At 40.7% G+C, this 24,530-nt stretch overlaps 2 protein-coding genes across 2 annotated transcripts; one reads left to right on the top strand and one right to left on the bottom strand.

The window, feature by feature from the left end:
* The first annotated feature begins 439 nt into the window (after window positions 1–439).
* LOC120544066 (V-set and immunoglobulin domain-containing protein 1-like) lies at window positions 440–5,412 on the top strand. The gene is made up of 7 exons (XM_039777598.1): window positions 440–512; window positions 640–800; window positions 1,776–1,983; window positions 4,380–4,535; window positions 4,735–4,851; window positions 4,939–5,083; window positions 5,171–5,412. The coding sequence occupies exons 1-7, from the start codon at window positions 470–472 to the stop codon at window positions 5,265–5,267; spliced, it is 927 nt and encodes a 308-aa protein (XP_039633532.1). The 5' UTR covers window positions 440–469; the 3' UTR covers window positions 5,268–5,412.
* Window positions 5,413–8,708: 3,296 nt separating this feature from the next.
* On the bottom strand, window positions 8,709–20,390 carry tmlhe (trimethyllysine hydroxylase, epsilon). Its single transcript, XM_039777589.1, has 7 exons — window positions 19,948–20,390; window positions 19,695–19,871; window positions 11,993–12,272; window positions 11,329–11,448; window positions 10,382–10,618; window positions 9,362–9,500; window positions 8,709–9,160 (listed from the first exon to the last, which is right to left on the bottom strand). Exons 1-7 carry the CDS (start codon window positions 20,114–20,116, stop codon window positions 9,029–9,031), a joined length of 1,254 nt encoding a protein of 417 aa, XP_039633523.1. The 5' UTR covers window positions 20,117–20,390; the 3' UTR covers window positions 8,709–9,028.
* Window positions 20,391–24,530: the final 4,140 nt, after the last annotated feature.

Genomic DNA, 24,530 nt, shown 5'->3' with positions numbered 1-24,530 from the left:
AGGCTGCGCTGACTCCAACTTTATTTGCTTTCATTTAATTAAATATACAATAAATATGTACGAACAAGTTTGCGCCACTCACCAAACGCTGCATTCCTTTACTGTAGAAAACACAGGATTTCTAGGTGTTGACATTTGAATGGAATCATTTTTTCTTTTTTAGTTTTCATCTACCCCCACCCAAAATTATTAACGGCTAAGTCAACGGTTTTTTTTTCTTCTTTTTTCTTAAACAACAGAGTACACACCCAGTCTGGTAAACATGGATATGCAAACATTGTGTTATCAACATGCACAGTATCAGCCAGTCCATTACCATGCATACTGTAACCTTGCCTATGACACGGTAAGGTTTTTTTTTTTATCCTCCCCTCTGGTGCTGTTTGCGCTGTTTGAGAGTCAGCGGTGGAGAGCGCAGAAAGTTCCGTTCTAAGTAAGACCTGTGTGTGCACTCCAACTTTCTGTGAAGATGGGCCCCACGCTGCGCTTGTTGGTGCTTATGAGCATAATAGGTATTTTTTCTTCTTACTCTTGTAACATTCTGCATTTCGGGAAGTACTTTTGTGCATAGGTTTGAATTACACAGAGCTTTTAGTAATGTTTGATTTGGGATTAAACCTGTTTTCTCTTGTTTTGTAGGATATGTTGAACTGATCACAGTCACAACTCCGCAGAAAAATGTCAGTGTTACAATGGGTCAAAGTGTCCTACTCCAATGTATGTTCGTGACTAATGTAGCCACCACCGGCCTTAACATCCAGTGGGACTTCGTTTCATCGGCCTCCATGAAGCCACAGCAGGTACATACACACTGCTGCTCAGATCACAGCTTTGCACCAAATGTGCTTAAAATGTGTAGAATGTTCCACTTGGATGGCAGGATGCTCTATACTGTGACATTCGCTCACAGTGTTTGTTTAATGACTGCAAAAGGCTTTGAGTGATATTGTGAAGACATCAGTCATTCTGTGCGTCTTTCGAGTTTGCAAATGCGGAACAGAATCACTTCTCTTTATCGAAACGTGGCACTTCGTCGTTTTAACTTCTCTAATGAAAAAACTCAACATTTTGGAAGATATTCAAAGTTTCAATTGCTTTCATTTCAAATTCACTTTATCACAAAGCTTGAACATTCACCAAAAACACACCTTGTGTACAGGGTAGCGCCTTTTTTCAGTATGCCGCGTATTCTTGACCAACCGTCAGGAGACACACCTCACTGAGACAACAAAGCCTGTGAGATGAACGCAGATTTAATTATTTATTTTTTTAAACATTCCGAATGATTGCAGGAGTATGATTATTATTCAGAGTTTGAAACTAAGTAGTTTTTCTTTTTTATTTAATAGAGACTAAGTCAAGGACATACGTATTTCTACTTTTTCCATATTATTTTTTAATGATAAGTGATAAATCTCTTTTCTGGCAATGCTAATTTAACGAACTGCCTTGAAAATACAACTAATAGAAACACTTTTAAAGACGAGCACATGGTACCTCGCAACTTCAGAGACTGGATAAAATATCTCTGAGAAGACACCATACTTCTTCTTCTTCTTCTTCTAAAGCACAACTACAGTGTGAATTTAAGTATCATTGAGTATTCTATACATTATAACAATGTTACTTTATTTAGCCTCCTAACATCTGGACCTCTCTATTAAACCAGCTTTATAACAATGAGGTTTTACCATGAAATAGCATAAAGTAAGTATACAGAAACCTTTGTGTCTTTATTGTGTCAGATAGTCTAACTTGGGGCCATCTGTTTCCAGGTGTATTACTATCAATCAGGAGAGGATGTCATTACAAAATCTTATACGGGCAGGCTTCAACCTTCATCTTCTCCCGGCACGACCAAAAACGCCTCAATAGTAATAAGCAACATGCAACCATCAGATGCCGGAATCTACACTTGTCAGATTCACAACTTTCCTGATGTGGACGGACCGTCTGAGGCCTATATCATTGTGAATGTTCTTGGTAAGTGTTGTTAACTCCAGAGGGTGTAAAAAGAAAAGTTTATTCCCTCCCCCATTGGTCGGAAAAGTAGTCCAATAACTAATAAGGTAAGAGTTAGAAAGTATAGATATAACAGCAATAATGCTTTGTACACATTCATAAAGTCCTGAGAAGAGGTCTGATCAGGCAAAATATCCAAAACGCTGTGAGAGTGTACCATGGGTGTGTAGGGGATTTCATGCTACTGGGCCACACCAGTTAGCAGTATCGGCTGTGTATTTGCAATATAAAGGCAAACAGAAGTAGCTGATGTTTGTGTCCGCATTGGTGCTGTGATGGTGCTTTTATACCAGCGTTCACACCTGGACCTGTCCACAGCACATGAGCTGAAAAAAAAAAACCTAATCTGAACCTTATGCTGGTGATCGGCCATTATTCTCCTGCTAATTAGGGTGTGGCTTCCTGAAATTGGAGAGCCAAAGCACACTACAGTCCATTTGATGTTTCTGGTCTCTGAGAATGCCTTTCTCTATATTTTTTTAATGTAAAAGAAGGGCTACATAAGTCACGTCTGAGGGAGCTACTCTTTCCCTTTCACCTGAGTATGTTTTTTTTAAGATAAAATCCCCTAAGTAGCAAGAGTACTTTTTAATTTTAATGAGATGTCTTAGTGCTGGCATTGCTGTATCTATCATCAGTGTTGTAACATTAACACATCTATTAAAGCTGTGGCCCTGAATAGTGTGATTATGGAATTACATTCAGTTTGAATCCTCTCATTTACCGAGTTACCAGGGACAACCTCGCAAGCCTCAGTATCCTCAGCAGTTTCCATGGTTACTGCAGCAGTCTCTTCATTGTCAGTGTTGGAAATTAGAGTAGGACTGTGACTGCGTCCTTGTACTGCATACAGAATATATATATCAGCATCTGCTGCATGCTAAATACACGTCTTGTGTTTCGTAAACCTTTATGGAAATGTTTGCAGGACAGGTTCTACATACTGAATGTGATGCATACTTAAGTGCAGTATGAATATGTATGACTGTTCTCATGCTGATTATCATGGGATCAAAGATTTCCATCATCACTTGCTGTTACGTATAATTATGGTAATATTTGAAAGAGAGTGAGTAGTCTATTATGAATTACAATTAAATGTGTAAGCTTGACCCTTATTGTGTGAACACAGTAGATATCTAAATAAAGTTGTGTCGTTTTAAAGATGATTTACTGTCCAATCAATATACTGCAGAGCCTAATGATTAGTAGGCAGGCACCGTGGAATATGCAGTAAGGAGTCCCAGCTTAGGAGCAGAGAGTTGTAAGGCCACTCCCAACACACTTCCTGCTTCGTGATGACTAATGCGCCGTGTTTGATTAACGATAAGCAAAGGATTTGTCATTTTAACGAACATGAATCTGTAAATTGTCTTTGTTACAAGGCACACAGATTCATATATGCCATCTTTTCATTTCTTTGTTGTGACCTTTATAACCTGTTGCTCCTACAGTATCATTCATTACAGCATTATAGATATGGGTTCATCCAGGCTTGGTACAAAGTGTTGTTGAGTTGTGTTACTCGGCAGCACAAAAGCCCGACGTGAGTGTGTGCTGTTGTAAAGGATGGCTGTGATAAACACACTATACTGTATAAATAAACCCAGATGGCTGGCAGCATAAACAACCATATTTATTTAGTCTTTGACCAATCAGAAGGCCCGCACCACGGTGGCTTGCCCGAGTATGAACAAAGCTTTAATTATCTCATGACCCCTCAGATTTATCTTGTGACCCTTTGGAGGGACCCGACCACAGGTTTGGAAACCACTGGACTGTATATAAAGTAATTTAAAGTAGCTCCACCTCAAGCAGCTACAATAGTAAAATGCTGCCTAAACGCATCACTATTACTAATCTAATAATGTCATTTAAAACAATATATCACTGACAGGGGACATTTCTCTACATGTAGTTCTCCTACTTTTTATACTTGAAGTTTATTTTAATCATAATATTTGTCTACTTGTTCTTAAGTAGGATTTTGAACGCAGGACTTGTACTTGTACTGGAGTTTCTTTTTTTTCAAATTGCATACTGGTGCTTTTACTCTTTATCTAAAGGGTCTCAGAAGTTCTTCCACCACTGTCTTAGTGTATAATTGTAGTGGTGAGATGAAGCTGGCAGTGATTGACTGACCAATAATACATAATCATATCAGACTCAGCGTGACACAAATTCTATTACCAAACCTCTCAGGATCAATTCAGTCTGAAGCTCTTGCTGAAATGGTGTGAAAATATCAATAACTTCTACTGATTGAACATGTGCTTCACAAAAATGTAAAATAAAGTAAATTTATATAAATATAAAGTCACCTGATGAACTCATGCATCCTCCTTGTGCTCTGTCAGAGAAGCCCACTGTTCCTTATTGCGCCGTCCACGGTGACGTGGAATCAGGTCACTTGGTCACTCTGACCTGCCACAGTGAGCGTGGGAGCCCCAACCCGACATATACCTGGACCAGACTGGATCAGACTCGGACAAGGAGGCCTGTACTGGGACTAGGTGAGTACTGTGTGTGTGTGTGTGTGTGTGTGTGTGTGTGTGTGCGCGTGCGTGCATGATATACTTGTTGACATGTGGACATTCTATTTTTTTATAAACGTGTGTGTGTGTGATATACGTGTGTGTGTGTGTGTGTGTGTGATATACTTGTTGACATACGGACATTTATTTTTATAAACGTGTGCACTTGTTTCCTTAGTGACCACATCTGGAATACTGGAATTCAAAAACATATCCCAGTTTGAGTTTGGGGAGTACCAGTGCAACGCTACAAATGCAGTGGGATTTTCAACTTGCACTATAGAGCTAAATCCTGGTATGTTTACATTTTTTTTTGAAAAAAAATGTACATCACAACACAAATAAAAAAAAAAAAGGGTTTCATTCACTGATGTTCGTACAGAAGCGGGAGATGGAGTGATTGCTGGCGCGGTGATCGGCGCCTTGCTCGGGTGTGTCCTGATCATCCTGGTCGTGTGGTTCATCGCTCGCACGGTGAAGAAACACAAGTACAAGGAGGTCAAAGTATCAGAGGCCCACGCGATGAAGTGAGATTTTAGGTTTTTTTGATGTTGCATTTCATCACGCCATTCCCAATTCAAGTGTGTAACACCAACTCTCTCTCTGCCCACTAGGAGGAGCTCTCCTCAGGCCCAGGAAGCCTCGGATAGCGTTCCCGTGGCAACCACAGCCGACAGCCTCCACGATGAGGAAGATGAGCCACAAGCCTGAAAAAAAGGCCTGTTGAAAACAGCTGGAGCAACGTCACTCTTCTGAACAACAGGATGTCCAGTCTTCAGCACACTTCATTCTCAAATGTAATCAATATGACGGAGCTCACGCTCGCGTTTGAACCATCAATTTAATCTTTAACAGCTTTTTTTTTTTTATCATGTGCCATTTTTTATTTTACTTTTGCTTGAATGTAGACCAAGGAATGTAGACATGCTTGTAGTGTTTTTTTTTTTTACCATTTCATAGTTAATAAGCCATTCCAACCATGTTGATGAGCCCTGCATTGGGAATACAAGCTACATAATATTAAACCAAATACGTGCATAAGATAGGATGCAAAAAAAAAAAGAAGAAACTTGAGTGTAAAATCTGCATCATGCAAATGATCAGAATGATTTTTATTTTCTGTATATATGAGCATACATTATTATGTTTAAAAAACAAATAATAGTCCAAAATTCAAATAGTCTTTTGAATAATAAAATATCTTGAGTTTACAAATAAACAAAAATTGAACTAACTCCTGAAGGGAAGGGTAAATGGGCTCACAGATCTATCTTTAGTAGATCTTTTGTAATACAAACTGTCAAGCAGCTGTGGATGAAGTATGACTATTTCATGTAATAAACTTCAGAGACTCTGATTAGTTAGTAGCTCGTCTAGGGTGTGACCATAATTGATATTAATCAAGTTTCATCTAGGTGGCAGCAAACTTACACTGGAGCCTCACACTGTAGCTCAAGCACTCGGCCAGATTGGAGTCCCTGAGATCTTAATGCAGATTTGTCTCATATGGGTTTCAGTGGCTTTCTTTCTTTAGTGTTGTAAAGGGTCAGATGACATAAAATATTATATAATGCTAAGCCCTGTGGCTTCAGGCGCAGCCTTATAGCACTGCAACTCTTTGTGACCTGACAACAAGATTGAAGTTCAGAATGTAGGGTCAGATGTTCTTTTCCTTCAAGATAACTTCTCAACTTCCAACTTTTTATACATCGAGAATGGATTAATAAAGACTTCAGATCGTTCTACAGATTTATTTATTCATTTATAAATGGTTGGGGGGGCAGTGGTGACAACAGGAACCATTTTATTCCAGGGGGTAGAGTATAGGCCAGAAGTCACAGGTTTGGTCACCAACTCTTTTAACAGCTGCAGACAAATTATGGACATTCTTTTATTTATTACCCCATTAAATATTAAAGAGCTCCTTCTTTGGCACAACCATAAATTGGCTGTTGTGTAAAGGCAGCACAGAGACCCTTCATTTTTCCTTTAAATGAGCTGCCTGACATCTTTATGGAGCCAACTTGGGAGTCTACTTGCACCACCTTTAGTCTCACAAAGGTTAAACATTGACCAAGAATAGCTTTTGCCAATCGAATATGCATGGGTTATTCACTGAGTCTGCTTTCAGTGTGCTACTGTGGTATACAACACAGCCAATTTGTACTCAAATCGCGGTTGGTAGGGATGTGTTTGGCTGAATTTAGGGACAGTTTGGCACTTACCGAAAACATCATCACCCTGCCAAGAAATGAGTGTGAAGTCAACCATCTTTACCCGCCTACGGCACATTATTTTTGTAATAATGAACATGGCTGGGTCTGGCCCCAGGCTTCTGTGATGTTTCACAATTAGAAAGTGTAAACATGCAGACATTAAGATGAAACCTGGATAAGGTAAAATTCAAAAGTAATTAATAATACATTGTGTAAATATGTCAAGTGACCCATATGTTCCTTTGCAGTCAGTCACTATGCTCACATTTTGAAGTTGTCCCAGAGGATGACTTGTAATAACTTTGGTGATGCCTTAACTTTTCATCGAGTGCTATCATCAAGTCAAAAGTACTTAAAAAAACTTCCCATCAGCCTCAGCTATACTTATTCTTATTGTTTAGTGCTAAATTATCTGTAACCTACTGTAATTACTGTCTGAAAGTTAATATTACTGACCATTCTCTATGACAGCATTTCACGTGATGTGATATCACAAAAACAAAGCAATTTGAGAACTTATACACTCAGAGGTGTAGTGGTAAAAAAAGAGGTGGGTAAACTATAAATTCTGGTGGACCAAAACGTGGTCACCCGGTAAGGTGGGCCACTGCCTACCGGTGTATGTGTATCCTGATGACATCGCTATAGGCTATCATTTGATGGTACTACCAAGGGTATCACTGGTTGTTCCCTCATCATAGGTCACACAATCACTATTCAATTCATACATTAATCTAAGTTCTTGTTAAAGAGACTCAAGAAGGAATAATATGGTTGAAATCTATAAAGTTTACTTTATAGATTTATAGATATAGATAGGGAGGCTTATATTCAGTGATTCCAATGCAATGCACTTGTACATAATGATTAGGGATTTGGGATTATTTTCATAGTCGATTAATCTGTTGAATATTTTCTCGATTAATCGATTAGTTGTTTGGTCTATAATATGTCAGAAAAATGTGGATCAGTGTTTCCCAAAAGCCCAAGATGACGTCCTCAAATGTCTCGTTTTGTCAAGGCACCTAACCATTGCCTAATCCTAGTGCCTACCAGGCATCGCTGCCTGGAAGGCGACGTTGTGGGCTTAAACACCAAACACGAAAGAGATTGGTCAACACTGACAGTAATGCAGTGCAATATGAAAGACTTCGTCTTAGGTTTAACAACCTATGAAACTAATAATGAACAATATGAAACTAAATCGACATAAGCTTAATTTAGAATGGCTTAGGAACTATAGGCTATTTAGAGGTGGATAAACGCAATTTAGAGGTGGATAAACGCACTTTGGAGGTGGGTAAACGCTATTTCCGAATTTTGGCAGGTGCACAAACAGCGTTTACGTGCGTTTAGCCTCCACTACATCCCTGTATACACTGAATTGTTTCAAGTGTAATGCAGGAGACATTCAAAACATTAATGTTAATTACAAATTAATGAACAAAACGGGTAAAATACAACATGCAGCAGCAGTGAGATGTGTTGATTGTTGAACATTGTTGGCTTTCAGTGCAAATGGAATTAACCAGTAGGGTAATAGCCTACTAAAATACCTTTTTTTTCACGGCAGACATGTTGACATATCATAGTAGGAAAAGCACAGGTGTATTCAAAACCATTAATGATGGCTGCATTCCACTTAGGAGAGACCCTGGTATGTGTGCTTTATGGGACACTTGATGGAATTGAGCCATCGTAAGGTTATCAATTTCAGCTGTGCTTTTCCTACTATGACAAGTCAAAAATGCCTGCTCTGAAAAAGGTCCATAGAGACACTACTGCTCAATGTCAGTAAGTTGATTTTAGAAAAAAAAGGAGGGGAGGACACACTCCTGTCTACATCAATGGAGCTGAGGTGGAGCAAGTGAACAAGTTTTAGGTTCCTGGGAATTAGCATCACAGAGAGCCTGACAGTTCACGTCTCCAACCTTGGTTAAGAAAGCTCAGAAACAGCTTTATTTCTTAAGGAAACTTAAGAAAGCTAAATTCCCATGACAAGTTCTTATTAATTTTACAGTATCCGCTGTCGTACCACCAGACTACAGATCGGCTTCCTCAGCTTCTCCTTCCTTAATTCACCTTAAAAAATTGTTCTTTTTGTTCTGTTTTTTTTTTTGTTCTTGTGTAGTATAAAGGGACTACAACTTGCATTGCATGTTGTGCAACCCTGTGTTGTAGAATGACAATAAATGAACCCTGAACCTATGGGCTAAGGGATACGGCACAGAGGTGAGGGGAGGTTCATGTCCAGGATCAGGCCTGCAGACCGAAGCAGCGTGCAGAGCTGAGGACGTCGTCTCTGGTCAGATAGCATCCACAGAGCTGCCTCAGGCCGGTGAAAGAGTCCCTCCCATGCATGACACGCCAGTTGTCTATGAAGATCACCTCATGGAGAAAAGAGAGTATACAATCCTTAGATTACACTGAATTATACTTACATTCTTCTCTTTTCTGTTTTCTTTACAATTATCCTAAAGCTGCAAATGAATTCATTGAAATTGACATTTGGAGAAGCATTTATACATTTTAGTTTTCTGGCTTGGGCATTTCGGAATGCACCCTCCTGAAGAAGTGTAACTTTCTTACCTTCCCTGGAGTCAGTTTCACCCAGAGCTCGTTCTCTGGCCGCCTCAGTTCTGTTGTTAACTCTCGATGTGCCTCATACCATCGCTGAACAAGGTCATGGGGCATTGTGTTTATCACTGATCGGTCATAGTTGTTGTATCTGTTGGAGAGAAAAAAATACAACAATCTTGCTTGTTGATTTGCAAGTTAAGACACTAGTGCAGTGCCAGTTCAAAATGTGATTGCCTGGCCTATACTATTCCTGCTTGCAGCTTTCTCTAGAACGGCTCATCCAAACTTCACACTCGATACTGCACTTCTTTGCTACAATGTAACATCTCCGGTCTCTCCAGTCTCTTTCCTCATCTCGTCTTGAACGTACTGTAGTGAGCAACGGAGAGTGAGCTGTACCCAGCATGCCGTTCGGCAGTGTAGCAGTGTCAGCGGTGTCACATAGATTGCGAGAGCTCTCGCTCAACACTATGCTTCCTTGGGTCCTCAGTAATACACCCGCTAAGTGTAAAGTTGATTGGATGAATGGTTGTCGAGAAAATCAAAAGACAGACGGACAGACAGACAGACAGAGAGACAGAGACTCCTTCCACTTTAGTTATTTCATCATACCTTTAAAACTACAGAATATTCCTTTTGAAACAGTACACGTATATAAATAGGTTGAAGGAAACTCAGGCACAACCTTTTTACACTAGTAGGATCCCCAAACTGAAGAACACCAGAGGGACACTCTCTACACACCCGAACAGCACTCCATGCAGACTGCATTGTAACTGAGAATATATACTGTAAATTGCAAAAAAAAAAAAAAAAAAATACTAATCTAACTACTGAGGAAGGACAAGTTTGCCTTGTTATTACAAAGGGAAGTGACGCAAGGGAAGTAATGAATAACTAAATAGCGTGACGTGTAAAGCTTTACCCCTACAGCAAAATCCTACAATTTGAATGTCTAATAATTCACCACTGTACAAACATGAGTAAAATGACTAATGACTAAAAACAAAAACTAATGCGCTGACATACCGGATCAGATACATTTCATTGTTCCAAGGATAGACGTTGAGCACGGGGCCGATGCCTGTCATGTGGTTTTGGTGGTTGTCAGACTTTTCAATGTACTCGTGCCTGATGGGCACATGGGAAAGCAGCTCAAAGTTTTCAGGGGACTGCTGGCGTACTTTTTCAGCAGCGTAGAACCCGTCCACAAGTAGCGTCCTTCCCCCGGTTCCCTCATGCTTGAGGCAGTGGAAAACCTGGATTCTGCAACAGCAATCAGCGGTATCGAGTTAGAAAATGCAACTTTTGTTTAAAGTGACTAATGTGAACAAAAATCTTTGAAACTGGTCCAGTATTGAGCGAGAACACTGTAACCATCAGCCGCAAACCGGGCTGCAATGTAATCGTATAGGACAAATGTGCATCGTCAATTTTGTCCAATAAAAGGACAGTTGCTGTTCTTGCCACTTCCACTACTGGCTCATATTTATTGTGTATTATAAGTGTCTGACAACATTATGGGAAGGATCCCTACAGACACAGACCTTTTTGTTAAAAAGTAGGATCCTTTATGTTTAACCAGAATCACTTCAGAAATCGCTATTGGTCTATCTCTGTATCTATAGGGATCCCTTTCATAACACAGAATAATAATCTGAGCATGTCAGTGGTAAAACAAGCACTGTTGACATTAAAGCAACACTAGAAAACTTTTCCCACTTCGGTCCCCCTACAGGTTGGAAGCGGAATTGTCCATTACATTACAAATCAGGTAGCGGATCTGTAGTCCGAAAGAGACATAATGGGACAATTCCGCTTCCAACTTGTAGGGGGACCGAAGCGAGAAAAGTTCTCTAGTGTTGCTTTAAGATCTGTGGTCTGTTTTAATGGTTCACAAACAAAAAATCCTTTCACTTGCTTTGTATTGGGGCTGTTTTTTAGATTCCATATCAGTTCATCTCTGCTGCACCTACCCACATGGTTCCTGAAAGTAGGAGGTGTCAGTGTGACGGTCCAGGGCCAGCTGGCTGTAGGCAGTGTCTCCTCTGGAAAAATCGGAAGTAAAACACCACATTCTTCCATATGTAGTCTCCCTTGTTGATCAATAACACAAAAAACACAAGCGGATTAGGAATAAGTGGACAGGGCCGAACATCTTCTGCGCTCCTTATGAATATCACTAGGGCTGGGCAATATATCGATATTATATTGATAACGTGATATGAGACTAGATATCGTCTTAGATTTTGGATATCGTAATATCGTGATATGACAGAAGTGTTGTCTTTTCCTGGTTTTAAAGGCTGCAGTACAGTAAAGTGATGTACTTTTCTGAACTTACCAGACTTTTGTAGCTGTTCTATTATTTGCCTTTTCCCCACTTAGACATTATGTCCACATTACTGATGATTATTTATCTAAAATCTAAGTGTGAAGATATTTTGTTAAAGCACCAATTGTCAACCCTAGAATATCGTTGCAATATCGATATTGAGGTATTTGGTCAAGAATATCGTGATATCTGATTTTCTCCATATCGCCCAGCCCTAAATATCACCGTTGAATGCAAATTGCTAATGCAGTATAGTTGCATGAGAATGTTAGAGTAGCAAGAAGCCAAAAATAAATACTGAATACCTGATGAGGCTGACTCTCTGGGTCACTGCCTCTGTGGCCTCGACTGTAGCTGGAACATCATCTACGAAAGCGATCCCATACAGAAGATAGTTCTGAAGAAACTTCTTTACTTCATCGTCGCAGCTCATAAACATGTCCCATTTGGCAGACGGTATGTTTGCCTCTTTATAGATGTCTGAATTCCAAAGGATGCGTGGCTGGATGGTGCTCTGCTTCTTTCCTTCATAGCTGTTCTCAGCTAACCAGCTAAGGCTGTACTTTGACACATGGCCTCCAGGCCCTGGGATACAGAAATAGAAAATATTGGTATTCTGCACAATCAATAGAAATTGCATCAAAATACTATGCATGACCTGATTTTGACTCATCTTAATGTATGATTTATTAAAGGTTAAAGCATATTTGGAAAGATAGGACTGAACTGTTTGTTTAGTAAAATGCACTAAAGTACAGGAGGGCATTAGAGTAGCACAAGCATTTTTACTCATCTTAAATCTAATTTCTTATCTTAATGCTCAATGGGCCTTGTGTCAAGTGTGTGTCATGTGCATGGGCTGAAACATAAAAAAAAATATCAGAATGACCTCTGTACTGCAGCACATCAGGTTATATAGGATTATAGAACAGGTAATAAAAGCTTGCCATCTACACTACATGTACTGTAAGCATACAGCAAATGAGTAGATCTGATCTGAGTGCAACATAAGTAGGGCTGGGTACCGAAATACTTTTAGGCACCGACCATATTGCCTCCATAGTATTGAAAAATGCCCCTAATTCAATACCAAATTTCAATACCCGAGGAGTAAATCTCAATAGCATCAGTGAGCCAATAAACATGCAGCATGGTTTTACCAAGATCTAATAATGTTTTTGATTGGCTTTCTAACTAGGCATGCATGCAGGAAAAACACTACGTTAAGCACAGTGACGGGGCTCACGTGTGTGTGCTTTGTATTTTAATATTAAATACAATGTGTGTTTTGTTGTAATTTATTTTTGTTAAAATGGATTTTGATAAAATTTGTATCGAAAAAAAAGTATCATTCAGAAACCAGTATCAAATTCAGGGTATTGGCACCAGTATCGGTATTGACATTTTTTAGCGATACCCAGCCCTAAACATGAGGATCCATGAGGGCCCTTACACCATTTAGCAGAGAAAGTCTGTGAGGGCCGATGTTCATGGATAGGATGTGCACACTCAGACTCAGCTGGCCTTGAATATGCACCACTACGTACACCGTGTATATGCCAGTATGCCCACAGGACTATGTGCATCATTAACTGTCTTAGGGCTGACAGGTCCCTGTTTGTCAGTTTTTGAAAGATTATGCTACGTTTACACATGGCCGGCTATTTTCATAAACGGACATTTCAACCGCTCTGTTTTCAAAAATAACATTGTGCAAAGCTGTCAGTTTTCAGAAAAGTGTTCGTTTATATGTACCCGTGTATATATTCCGTCAAGAGCATGCCAAACCTGTAGGTGGCAGTGTAACGAGAAGCTCAAGCCCACGCTAGCCAATCAGAATCCCAAAAATAGCAACAACAGCAACAAATCACTTCCTCTTTTCTTTCCTCTTTCTCTCTCTCTGCTGCCTAAACCTCTGTTTGTCTCAGTTTACATACAAACATGCAAACGAAGATTTCAAAAATCTCCACTCTGGCCGGAGGTTTTAGAAAGACTCCTTTTCAGAGGCAAATTCTCCGTTTGCGTGTAAACAAAGGGCACAAACGAAGGGAAATGTCTCAGTTTTTCAAAATAACCATATACGTGTAAACAGGGCATTTGTCTCCCATTGCCAGACCTTCCTCCACAGTGCTGTGGAGGAGGGTCTGGCGAGTCCACACATCATTCTGGGATGGGAGAAAAAATGTGCTCTGGTTTATTGCGTCTTGGGTGGCACTAAGCGCCAGACGGAGCAACAGCATCTCTGCAAAATGCCTTCGGGAAGGAACTTGTTTTGGTGGAACATGTATACTACATTCAAAGGTTGTTTAAGTTGTGCAACAGAAAACTAAGATTGGACACATAGTCTAACTGTCTGGATTTACCCTGCAGAGATCTGAGAAAAGGTTAACCATAGTCTTCATACATCCACCAGAGTTTAAAATGCCAACACAAAGGAAGCCCAAGGTAACGCATATCCGACCTAAATGAGTGAAATCTGTTGGAATTTCCGTCGGCAACGGACCAATCCCGGAAGTGGGATGTTGTGGATCTAGACTTATGTAACATTAACTGCCACTCTTATGCATACGTTTTAAAAAAAACAAACACTGCATGCAGCCCACAAGGAGGTATCAGTCAGTCTTTAGGACAACCCTGAGTAGCATATGCAGACAGACACCCACAGCGATAAGGCATGAGCATCTCCAAGCTGCCAGACTGACTGCGCTGGCTGCTATGGTATTAAAAACATATAGTAATGGTATCTCCCTGTCCATCTTGTGCTCCCCATTTTAAAAACTGTACTATAATTATCTTCCTGCTCATGTCAGATGGGACCCAGACTGGTTCCTTTTCCACACTTGGCTGCTGCAGGACTGTAATTCCTCTAACCCCAAAAGGTGGCAACTAAATCCCTCTTGGTCTTTTTCCACTTTGTGTGCAGGGTTGTGCACTTGAGACAGAATAAGGCTGCGTTCACATACACTCAGTAAACAGTAAACATCCCTGCCTCTATCGCTGCCACAAGACAGTTTTTATAACACTATTTGGGTTAAAAAACGAATCATAAGCACTGAACTGCCCAGGAGTTTGTGTAAAAGCTGTTTCTTGGTTAAACTTTAACTGTGCCTGCTGGCCTCTCTCAGGGGAACAGCTTGGTGCGTGATGGCTTGGAGCCCCACCAATGTGGGTGATTAGGTGGAGTACAAGGTGCTGTCTGGTGCATGTTGTTAAATAAGTAAGGGATAATCACCTCAAGGCAGGGCAATAAACAGTTTGATATGCCCGGCTTGTGGAAGGTTAGCCTACCGCCCGATACGAAGCCGTCCACAAGCGGGGCATATCAAACTGTTTATTGCCCTGCCTTGAGGTAATTATCCCGTTTATTCTACTTCTTGCTTGCCAACATAATAAAACAATTCAAATACTTTAATAATTATGCTTTTTCTCATTCGTATTGCATGCTTTTGAGTTCATCTCCCTCAACAACAAAAAAAGTAGTCCCCTTTAGAACTACGGTGAATAACATTAGCTCAGCTCAGTTTCTATAGCAACCACACATCAAACATGCATTCCTTATTCCAAATAATTTTTATTTGCAGTAAATGTATAACAAAATTATTGATTCATATATGTGTAATAAACTGGACATTCCCATTGATTGTAAAATGGGACATATTGAAGGGCATAGGGAAAGATGAATCGGACGAGGTAGGCTGAGAGGATTGCGCAGTTTGAGGGGGAGAGATGCTTGCTGCGGAGGCCTGCTGGGGTGCGGACAACACCCGACTCCAAACTTTTTTGTCCGTGTTGGATGGGGCCCAGTAGCTTTTGAGGCTGGATTCACACCTGCAAAAAAAAATAATAATTACATTTGCAGTAAGCTTCAGGTTATTATTACCACAATGAATTTATAACCTAGGCTTAGGCTCACCTGTGTGCCGTAACAGACATGATTTGTCTGGACTCCAGCCCGGCCTCAGACAGACGACGGACAGCCGTGCTTCTAAGCCTGTGGTTGGTGTATCTGGTGGTCATACCAGCTGCTTTGGACAATCGTGGAAGCATGTCCCCCAGGTAGTTCTTCCCCATCGGCTGTGTGGAGTACCAGAGATGTGGTTTGGGGTCCTTCAGTGGATGGAGGTAGAAGGCGGTGACACCCGGTGGACGTCTGGCGAGATATTTTTTGAAGCTCAGGACTGGACATCTGGGGTTGCCTGGCTCCGCATACATTGCGCCTCAGAGGTTTTCCTTGTTTGGGTCATTTGAATGTTTGTGGTTCTTCGTCTCCGGATTGAACGACAAACTAACGTATTCATCCACGACGTCATCCACTTTTAAGCGAATGAGGACGCAGTCAGTTCCCGAGTGCCCTCCCTGCCTTCGCCTCGCCTGGAGGTCAGGGAGGTCAGCTGGAGGTCAAACCAAACTTTGGAAACTAGACCTAACGGGGTGTCCGGGGAGAGAGCTGTGGATTCACGCAGCAATTTCAGGTCAGCCTCAGTGACGTGGGGATGGTGTTTCGCCTTGTCTTGGCCATTCTTTCGATGGGTTTTTATTATGGATTTGAACACCCTGTTGCTGGTGGTAAACTCACTGTCCGCATAGAAATTGAACCTTGAGAAATGACGGTTCAGTGAGGCTCTGATGGCTTGCCTACTGCGCTTTGAACTGTAGCATAAAAACGTCTTAACGAATCGTTTAGTTCTTCGGCGCTGCAGGTGTCCTCAGTTGTCACTGTCAGTCTATCCTTCTACTGGCTCTTCCACTCGGTGAAAACCTTCATAGCAAAGGCAATTGCCTTTTTTGTGTTTGATTCCAGGGCCGCGTCTTCAATTGTAAGCAGCTCCTCATCTGTCAGATCCTCGTCGCTCTTCAACCAGTCCTCAAATGTCTTCCCTACTCCAAATATATTAAAATGGACAATGAATTTGTCCATTTTAAAGACACTGTAATATTTAGAACTAGCCTACAGCGAATAATGTTAGCTCAACTGTAGCTAACGTTAATAGTTTCTATAGCAACCACACAAGGCTGCATCTGATCACTAACGTTAGTTTAATAAGGTAGTTGCTACATTGTATCTCGCTTGCAAAACTATGTATCGACTGACCCTCCGATAGATTTCAGACACGTTTTAGAAACTTTTTTAAACAAGGTTTATTTTTACAATGGACTTCATGTTTGAAATTTCTGTGATAGAAAAAAAAATCCAAGCTGCGTACTAATCTACTATTTGATGACGCTGTGCTCAGTCAGCGGGCAATACACAGCGGGCAATATGCCGGGTTAATGCCCTCCTCCCAGCCAATCAGAATCAAGCATTCTTAAACGAAGTAGGCCTAGAATAAATTGTGTTTAATCAAATTTCCGCAAATTAATACAGACACAGAAAACCGGGAGCAAGGTAGCACTCCACTGTGTAGCAGTAGCTACTGGTTGGTTTGTGAGTCAGTGTAGCTGTGATATTTATATTCTGCCGTGTAATGTTACTAATGTTTCTAAAATAAAATGTAATCAACAGCTTTACTGGACACAATAGCACAAGTAACAATTTGAGTTTGAAACCATGAGTACATTTATTTTTCATTGTGTCCAACTACGGTAGCTTTGAGTGGATATATCTTTTTTATGGTACACTACACAATGGAAGCAGTCCAGGGTCTGCTTTCATTGCCTGACCACACCCTAAAGTTAAACTGAAAACAGTGTGAATCTTAACCCAATAAAACACTGCCACCGCAGAGGGAAAAGTCCACCTTTGCATGTGTGATAATAATGCTCTGTTTTACACATTCACACCGGTATCCTTCCTCTTATATGTTGTGTGTGACTGAATATGCATAGAGACAATTCCATTATTGGTTCACTTAAAGAAAAGGATTGAATCTGAGCCCAGGTTACATGTTGTAGAGGCCTTATTTTAATATGCTTTAGTTTCTTGGTGCCGAACTTTCTGTCATGTACCTGCTGTCAGAGGTACAATGGAGCATAACATGTTACGCAGACAGTACCATGCAGATCCAATTTTTTGGATTAAGTGTTCTAAATGGATGGTCAGATTAATTGTTAAAATGTTTGCCAAATACACACAGCAGTCTACATCCATGATGTTCCACTTCCGGAATCGCTCCGGTGCCACCGGAAATTCCCACCGGATGCATGTCTTTTCAGCCAATGTCCCTCACCTTCCGCTTTCTTTGTGTTGGTATTCTAAACTCTGGTGGATTTATGAGGACTATGGTTAACCGCTCCTCAGATCTCTGCAGGGTAAATCCAGACAGCTAGCTAGACTATCTGTCCAATCTGAGTTTTCTCTAGCGTGACTAAAACAACTTTTGAACGTGCACGTTCCACCAAAACAAGATCCTTCCCGAGGCTATTTTGCAGCGGCACCTTCGCAATGTGCGGAGCTTAGTGCCCCCCAATCCTGGAATGCTGTGTGGACTAGCCAGACCCTCCTCCGCAGTGCTGTGGAGGAAGGTCTGGCAATGCGAGACTAATATAGACTCACAAACCAACCAGTACTGCTACACAGTGGAGTGCTACCTTGCCCCAGGTATCTGTGTCTATATTAGTTTGGGGCAATTTGATTAAACACAATTTATTTAACAGCATGCACCAGATGAACACAACATACACTTAAATATAAAGTCTGCAATGCAGCTTTTGACACAAAGCCACAGTTTATGCAATATCCAATAAATCAAATTGCTAACAAGTTATGGACCTATAGGGTCTCTGGGGCCCCTGGGGGTTTGGGCATACCTGTCAAGTATCCCGTTTTGGCCGGGAAAGTCTCGTATTTTACTCTAATCCCGCCGTCCGCCCGTATTGTTGTCGCGAGGTTTGTGTGTGAGGTCAGATGAAGAAAAAAAAACAGAGACGGTGCGCTGCCAAAACTTATGAAGGCTTTACTATGCATTCCTAGGGTGACCAGATGAGAATGGGTCAAATTCGGGACGAAATAATTATTTTTATTCAGGAATTCAACTGACTGTCATGTCTGCTCTTTAACAGCAACATCCAATCCAATCACTCCTTCTCGTGGCTGCCTGGTACTCAACATGAATTTCAAAACACCGCACCAAAATTATTTATTATTTTTATTCAGAAACTCAACTTGTCTTGTCTTGTAAACCCGTTAAAAAATCATTAAAATCATGAACTCAAGTGGTGACGGGAGCTGCAGCTGCAGGACGACTCAATTAAAAACCACCATGGACCGTTTTTAATGTTCAATCGGACTATAACTATACTCCAGAGTCTGCTCTTGAGACTTTTCTCTAATTTTCGGGACAATTTGGCCAGGATTCGGGATTCGGGACAACTGCTTGGATTTCGGGACTGTCCCAAATTTTTCGGGACGTCTGGTCACCCTATGCATTCCCCATAGCAATGCAAGTTCAGAAAGGGTGTTTAGCATGGTACGAAAGATTGTTACAGAGAATAGGATGATGTTCTACTCGCTCTACTCCCATGTAACATGAACCACTCTGGCCCAGCCCACAAATACACTCTTTGTACAAATTTGTACAATAACTCATTAAAGGAGTAAAGAAAAGTTATGTGAAATGAAAAGAAAAACTGTAAAAGAAAAGCAATATGAAATGAAAAGAATGTGTGGAATGAAAATAAAATGTAAAGACAAGCAATGTTATAAATTGTAAATGTTTTCAGCATTCTGCATCAAGTGGTGATTTTAGCTTTCTTCTACACCTCTCTTAAAATGTAAGGGATACTGGAGCTTGGTTGGGGTGGTGGGAAAATTTCCCTTATTTTCAAATCCAAAACTTGACAGCTTGACAGCAATGGTATGGGTTTGGGACCTGTGCCCACTTGGCAATCCAGCCTCATGTCATGACTTTATTACAGTGTCATTACAATGCATTTCTTTTGGATGATCTTTTCTGGGATGCAGACGGTGTAATATAACTTTAAAACACTTTGGGAATGTTTTGACCTAGCCAACATTTTAATTCCAGATGTTCGGCTTCAGTTTGGTAGAACAACTTAAAATGGATTTACATGTAAGGACGAGATGGCCATTTTGCACAGTCGCATCGTCGGGACGGATGGCGAGGTCTATACTCCCAGTGTCCAGGTTTCTCTGGTTAGTGCTGGAGTTGTAGGAAGCAGCAGAGCGGCAGTGATCTCTCAGCCACACGTAGTTCAAATGCATGGTCGTCCCTCCATAGTTGAGCACTGGCGATTACATACGCATGAAGTTAATAGCGGCTTTGCCTCACACACGTGTGCTATTTCATGTAATGTAACTCACCGAGACAGTCCTCAAGTGGCTGAAAAGTTGCTGAAGTCGCAGCACACGCGCGGATCTGCGTCTTGTGTCTCCATGGTAGCTGTGGCTTTCTGACGGCAGGCGACAGCTGAGCCTGTTTTAACCATGGTTTTAACGCGGGGCGCAGTATCCTATTTAACATGGCCAACATCGTCAACACAAAGGTGTGATGAACAGAATAAAACAAACAACAACCGCTTCTTTCCCGAAGCGCACCGTGCAGTCGCTGAATTGACACGCCTCTTTAGCGCTTCGCTTCTTTAAGTCTTTAATCCCACAACATGTCTCAATATGCCAAATTAATTATTAAACACGGCACGGGTTATCTTGTGATTTGAAAACGTTGCAAATCTTAACCAGACTTAATAAAGTGGTGTAGGCCTACCTACACTAGAGACCGGTGTTGGTCAGTTTGGCACATGCGTAGTTCCCTTGATCCCGAAAACCCGGATGTTTTTTTTTTTTTTTTTTTTTTTTTTTTTTTTTTTTTTTTTTTTTTTTTTTGTGTGTGTTTTGTATGTGTGTGTGTGTTTCAGAGAGGTTTTGACACACCTTAAATGATCATTTTGGATATTGTTATTATCAATATTGAGCCTAAAAAAATGGTTGAATCAGTATAAAGCACTACAATGCATATGTGTTATTCATGCACACTTTCCAGTGAGGAGATGTAATCAACCAAAATAAGTGAAAAACCCAAACCTGTGTGCATAAAGAGGTGTGCATTACAGTTGTGCTTTTGGGCTATGGGACTCACAGGTAGACTCAACAGACAAAGCTGTAGAAGATAAACTGGTCTTTGTTTGGTCTGAACTGAATGCCTAACAGTCAGTAAGAAAAAGACGAAGAAGCGGAAAGGCAGGTATAGGCTACAGCAACAACCTGTATAGATTAGAGTGGCTGATAGCAGATTACAGCATACCTGTCAAATTTTGGATTTGAAAATAAGGGAAATTTTCCGGCGCCCACTGCGAGCAGTCCCACCACCCCAACCAAGCTCCAGTATCTGTTACATTTTAACATGTTAACCATGCTAAACACCCGTTCTGAACTTGCATTGCTATGGGGAATGCATAGTAAAGCCTTCATAAGTTTTGGCAGCGCACCGTCTCTGTCGTAGCGTCCATCATCCGTCTCTGTTTTTTTCTTCTTTTTTTTCCCTGCATTGTCACTCATCATCTGACCTCACACACTAACCTCGCGAAAACTGCCACCTACAGTACCTGTAGTAGGCTACTGCAGGTGGCAGTTATCGCGAGGCTAGTGACAGAGCTCAGATTGGGAATGTATTTATTTTTATTATTTTACTCCGCTCGGGCCCGGGGTATTATTTTTTAATAACGCAGGTTAAAATACGGGAGATTTACGGGAAAATACTAATACGGGAGGACGGCGGGAAAGAAGGGTAAAATACGGGACTTTCCCGGCCAAAACGGGATACTTGACAGGTATGGATTACAGATGCAGGCAGGTGAGTGATCAGGTTACATTCGGGGAATAGGCCTTTTTTCTTTTTTCTACAGTTACACAGTTGCGAATAACACTAACGATGGCTCTGTTCTATGCAAGTGTCCCAGTAAGCTAGGACAGAGAGCCAGTTAGCGAGAGAGCATTCACTACACCTGTACCCTGAAACTGAAACCGCTAAATGGAATTCAGCCATCATTCATCGTATTAGTTACACCTGTGGTGCTCCTACTGTGACATATACATGTATGTATTCTGTGAAAGAGGCCCATAACAGCACTCATTAAACATACAGAAACTGTTTGGGGGCTAAGGTAAAAGAGCCCCCAAACAGATATATTTATTATGCTGTTTAGATAGGTATGAAAAATATTGAATTTCTCTAACTCTTTGTACCCAGGAATAACTTACAGAAGGCCCACCAAAAGCACTTCAAAGTGTGCATTTCAACTGTATACTACTGACTTACTGTGTACTTCTATTTCAGAGGAATACATTGTACTACTGCATTTACCTGACAGAGAAATGTTGCTACGTTGCAGATTCAGATTTGACACACATAACGATTCAAATATGATGCAATATTATTCATTAAACTATCGGGAATTATATTAGAGTTGAAAGCTCCACCTTAAGCAGACGTGAAGTCAATTTAAGAACCTTGTGCTGATAATGCCTCTTTCACTCTTCACTTGAAGTAAACATTTGAATGCAGGACTAGTACTGTATTAAAAGTTATACTTCAGAAAGAAAAGAAAAAACGTTTTGAGTAGGCCTACTTCTTCCCATTAAGAGAAAAGGTAAAAAGTAAAGGAAGATGCTGTTTGCCTGGAACCCTAGTCAAAGCAGTTTTTTCTCAGTCAGTTACTCCTTGCATGTTTTAAGATATAGGGGTGTGATATTTTATGATGTCAGCGGAAGTGGTCATTGTTTCAGCAGAGGTGCCTCACATCATCTAGGAAATACTGCAGAGAGAGATGGGAACCTTGAGGGCAGCTAGCAGGCTAAGGGCGAGTAACTGGATGTGAGGTGATGGATGCAACAAGACAGTTAGAGGGTAAATCAGGTGAAACTGTGACAAAAGTAGTGTGTGCTGCTAACCTGGCAGCATGAAAGGCTGTTTCTACTATGGGAACCTGATGGCTATTTGAGTTTGAGGCAAAAGTGAAGCCATGAGCTTGTTAACCCTTATTCAAGAGGAGCCGGGCACTGGCAGGCTGGGCCATGTTAGTGGTGGATGGCTGAGACAAACCTGCATGCTGGCTCCCTCTGGAGTCCTTTCTGGAAATAGGCTGCTTATCAGAGAGCTGACACTCATCACCTGGTTGATTACATCTTTCTTTCCCCCTATTGTCTGTTTTGGTGTGCTTCCCAATGAAGAGCATGCTGTCTCTACAGAATACCCCAGGCCCCTACTACTGCACACTGGGATGTCCCAGAAAATCAGGAAGTTTAAAAGAAGAACAAAGATCATAACGGTTTGAAGTGTAACAAGTAGTTTGGTACTGAACATGTCATTGATCGATTTAAAAAAAACATGTTTTGTTGTTTCAGGAGCTTAAAGTGCAGGTTGCGAAAATTTCCAATTAAATTTCCAATCTGAGGCAAACAGGAAAAGGGACTTGAACAATCGGGGAAAACAAGCAGATTTTCATATTTAAATATGTTTCCATATACTAACACTCAGGCCTTGTTGTCAAAATGAAGTGTATGCAGGCTTCTAATTTTTTACAGATTGATAAAAAAAAATTAGAAGCCTGCATACACTTCATTTTATAATATACATACATGGGATGGGAATTTGGGCCCATGGACCCCTTAACTGAGAGAGAGACGAAGCAGGGACCCCCTATATTAAGTTGCATATTAAACTGGGCTACAAAAACGTGTAGGGCGGACTAAAGCCATTATACATACCTTTTTACTACATAGAATACTAAGCTATTGAAATAATAATTGTTGGCATGATTTTATAAATCGTATGTTTTTATGTTAAAAATGCATGTGGCTCAGTAAATCCTTAGGATTAAATGTTTCTGTGGATAGCTCCCTTAAATATGTCCTTACCTATAGGCTAGTAAGCCTATCATCAATGCTTTTTTCCCAAATAGGCTAATTTTTATTTGCTAATAATATATTGGATTCATGTTAACACATTTACATTTTTGAAAAAAACATTCTAAAAATTAACAATAGTTAATGGTGGGCCCCTGCAGTAACTCTGAGGACCCCCTATTGAAGATCTCTGTTATAGGGACTTAATTTGCCATGTAGCTAAAGAGTGTCGGCCCGAACTGAGTGCCCTCCCGTTGATGATTGTTAATTAGCACCCAGACAAACCTACTGCAGCCCGGCGCGGTGTTTTATAACGGACTACTCTACACGCCAGCTGCTGGGATCACCGTCAGCAGCACTCCGTTATTTTGCTTCCTTGTAGCCTGAGATAGTGCAGCCCTGCTGGGAGCGCTGCGGTAATGCCGCATTCAATTACTGTCTGAAATGTGAACGTTTTTTGTGTTGGGTAGTTGCTTAATGTGAGAAATATGAAGGTAACTTGCTTACCAGATTGTGAAGTTTAGGAGTCCTACAACATGATAGCGATAATTTATATGTATAATTATTGAAGCTATTATTTCTTATCGGGTCTTACACTTTTGTGAAAATTAGATTTTAAGTTCAATAAGGCTAGATTGTGAAATCGAAAATTGTAAAACGTGAAAAAACTGAGTAGACAATAATAAAAAAGACTAAAACAGAGCAAGGCAACCTAAAGAAGCCTATACATATGCTTCCAGTGTTTCTTAGACTACAGTTTACTTAAGTCTTAATTAGTGTATGGATAGATATATAGAAAGTATTAAATATGCATGTAGCATAAGACACATTTAATTAAGAACATATGTTAAGTTAGAATAGGCCTATGTGGGCTTCAAAAGAAACAGACACCGCAAAAGAAAAGACAAAACAACTCCTGTTACATGCTCCATTGTGCTTTGTAAAAACAGGTCAATGCATGGTAATGCAGTATAAACAACTCGAGGAGTGGCATTTGGGAGTTTACAGGGCGTACCTGAAGGCAGCATAAGCCTGCCCCTCTT

The sequence above is a fragment of the Perca fluviatilis genome, chromosome 16, assembly GCF_010015445.1.
Source record: "Perca fluviatilis chromosome 16, GENO_Pfluv_1.0, whole genome shotgun sequence".
Taxonomy (NCBI): Eukaryota; Metazoa; Chordata; class Actinopteri; order Perciformes; family Percidae; genus Perca; species Perca fluviatilis.
Note: the sequence above shows the minus strand (reverse complement) of the source record. Positions and strands in the feature narration are given on the sequence as shown.

Excerpts from the sequence above, each read along its gene's own strand:
- LOC120544066 (XM_039777598.1), top strand. The coding sequence starts at position 470 with ATGGGCCCCACGCTGCGCTTGTTGGTGCTTATGAGCATAATAG. Across the intron at positions 1,984-4,379 it reads TATCATTGTGAATGTTCTTG|AGAAGCCCACTGTTCCTTAT; the intron begins GTAAGTGTTGTT and ends GTGCTCTGTCAG. Across the intron at positions 4,852-4,938 it reads CACTATAGAGCTAAATCCTG|AAGCGGGAGATGGAGTGATT; the intron begins GTATGTTTACAT and ends ATGTTCGTACAG.
- tmlhe (XM_039777589.1), bottom strand. The coding sequence starts at position 20,116 with ATGTTGGCCATGTTAAATAGGATACTGCGCCCCGCGTTAAAACCATGG. Across the intron at positions 12,273-19,694 it reads TGGCCATCTCGTCCTTACAT|GGCCTGGAGGCCATGTGTCA; the intron begins GTAAATCCATTT and ends TCTGTATCCCAG. Across the intron at positions 11,449-11,992 it reads CAGAGAGTCAGCCTCATCAG|GGAGACTACATATGGAAGAA; the intron begins GTATTCAGTATT and ends TTGATCAACAAG.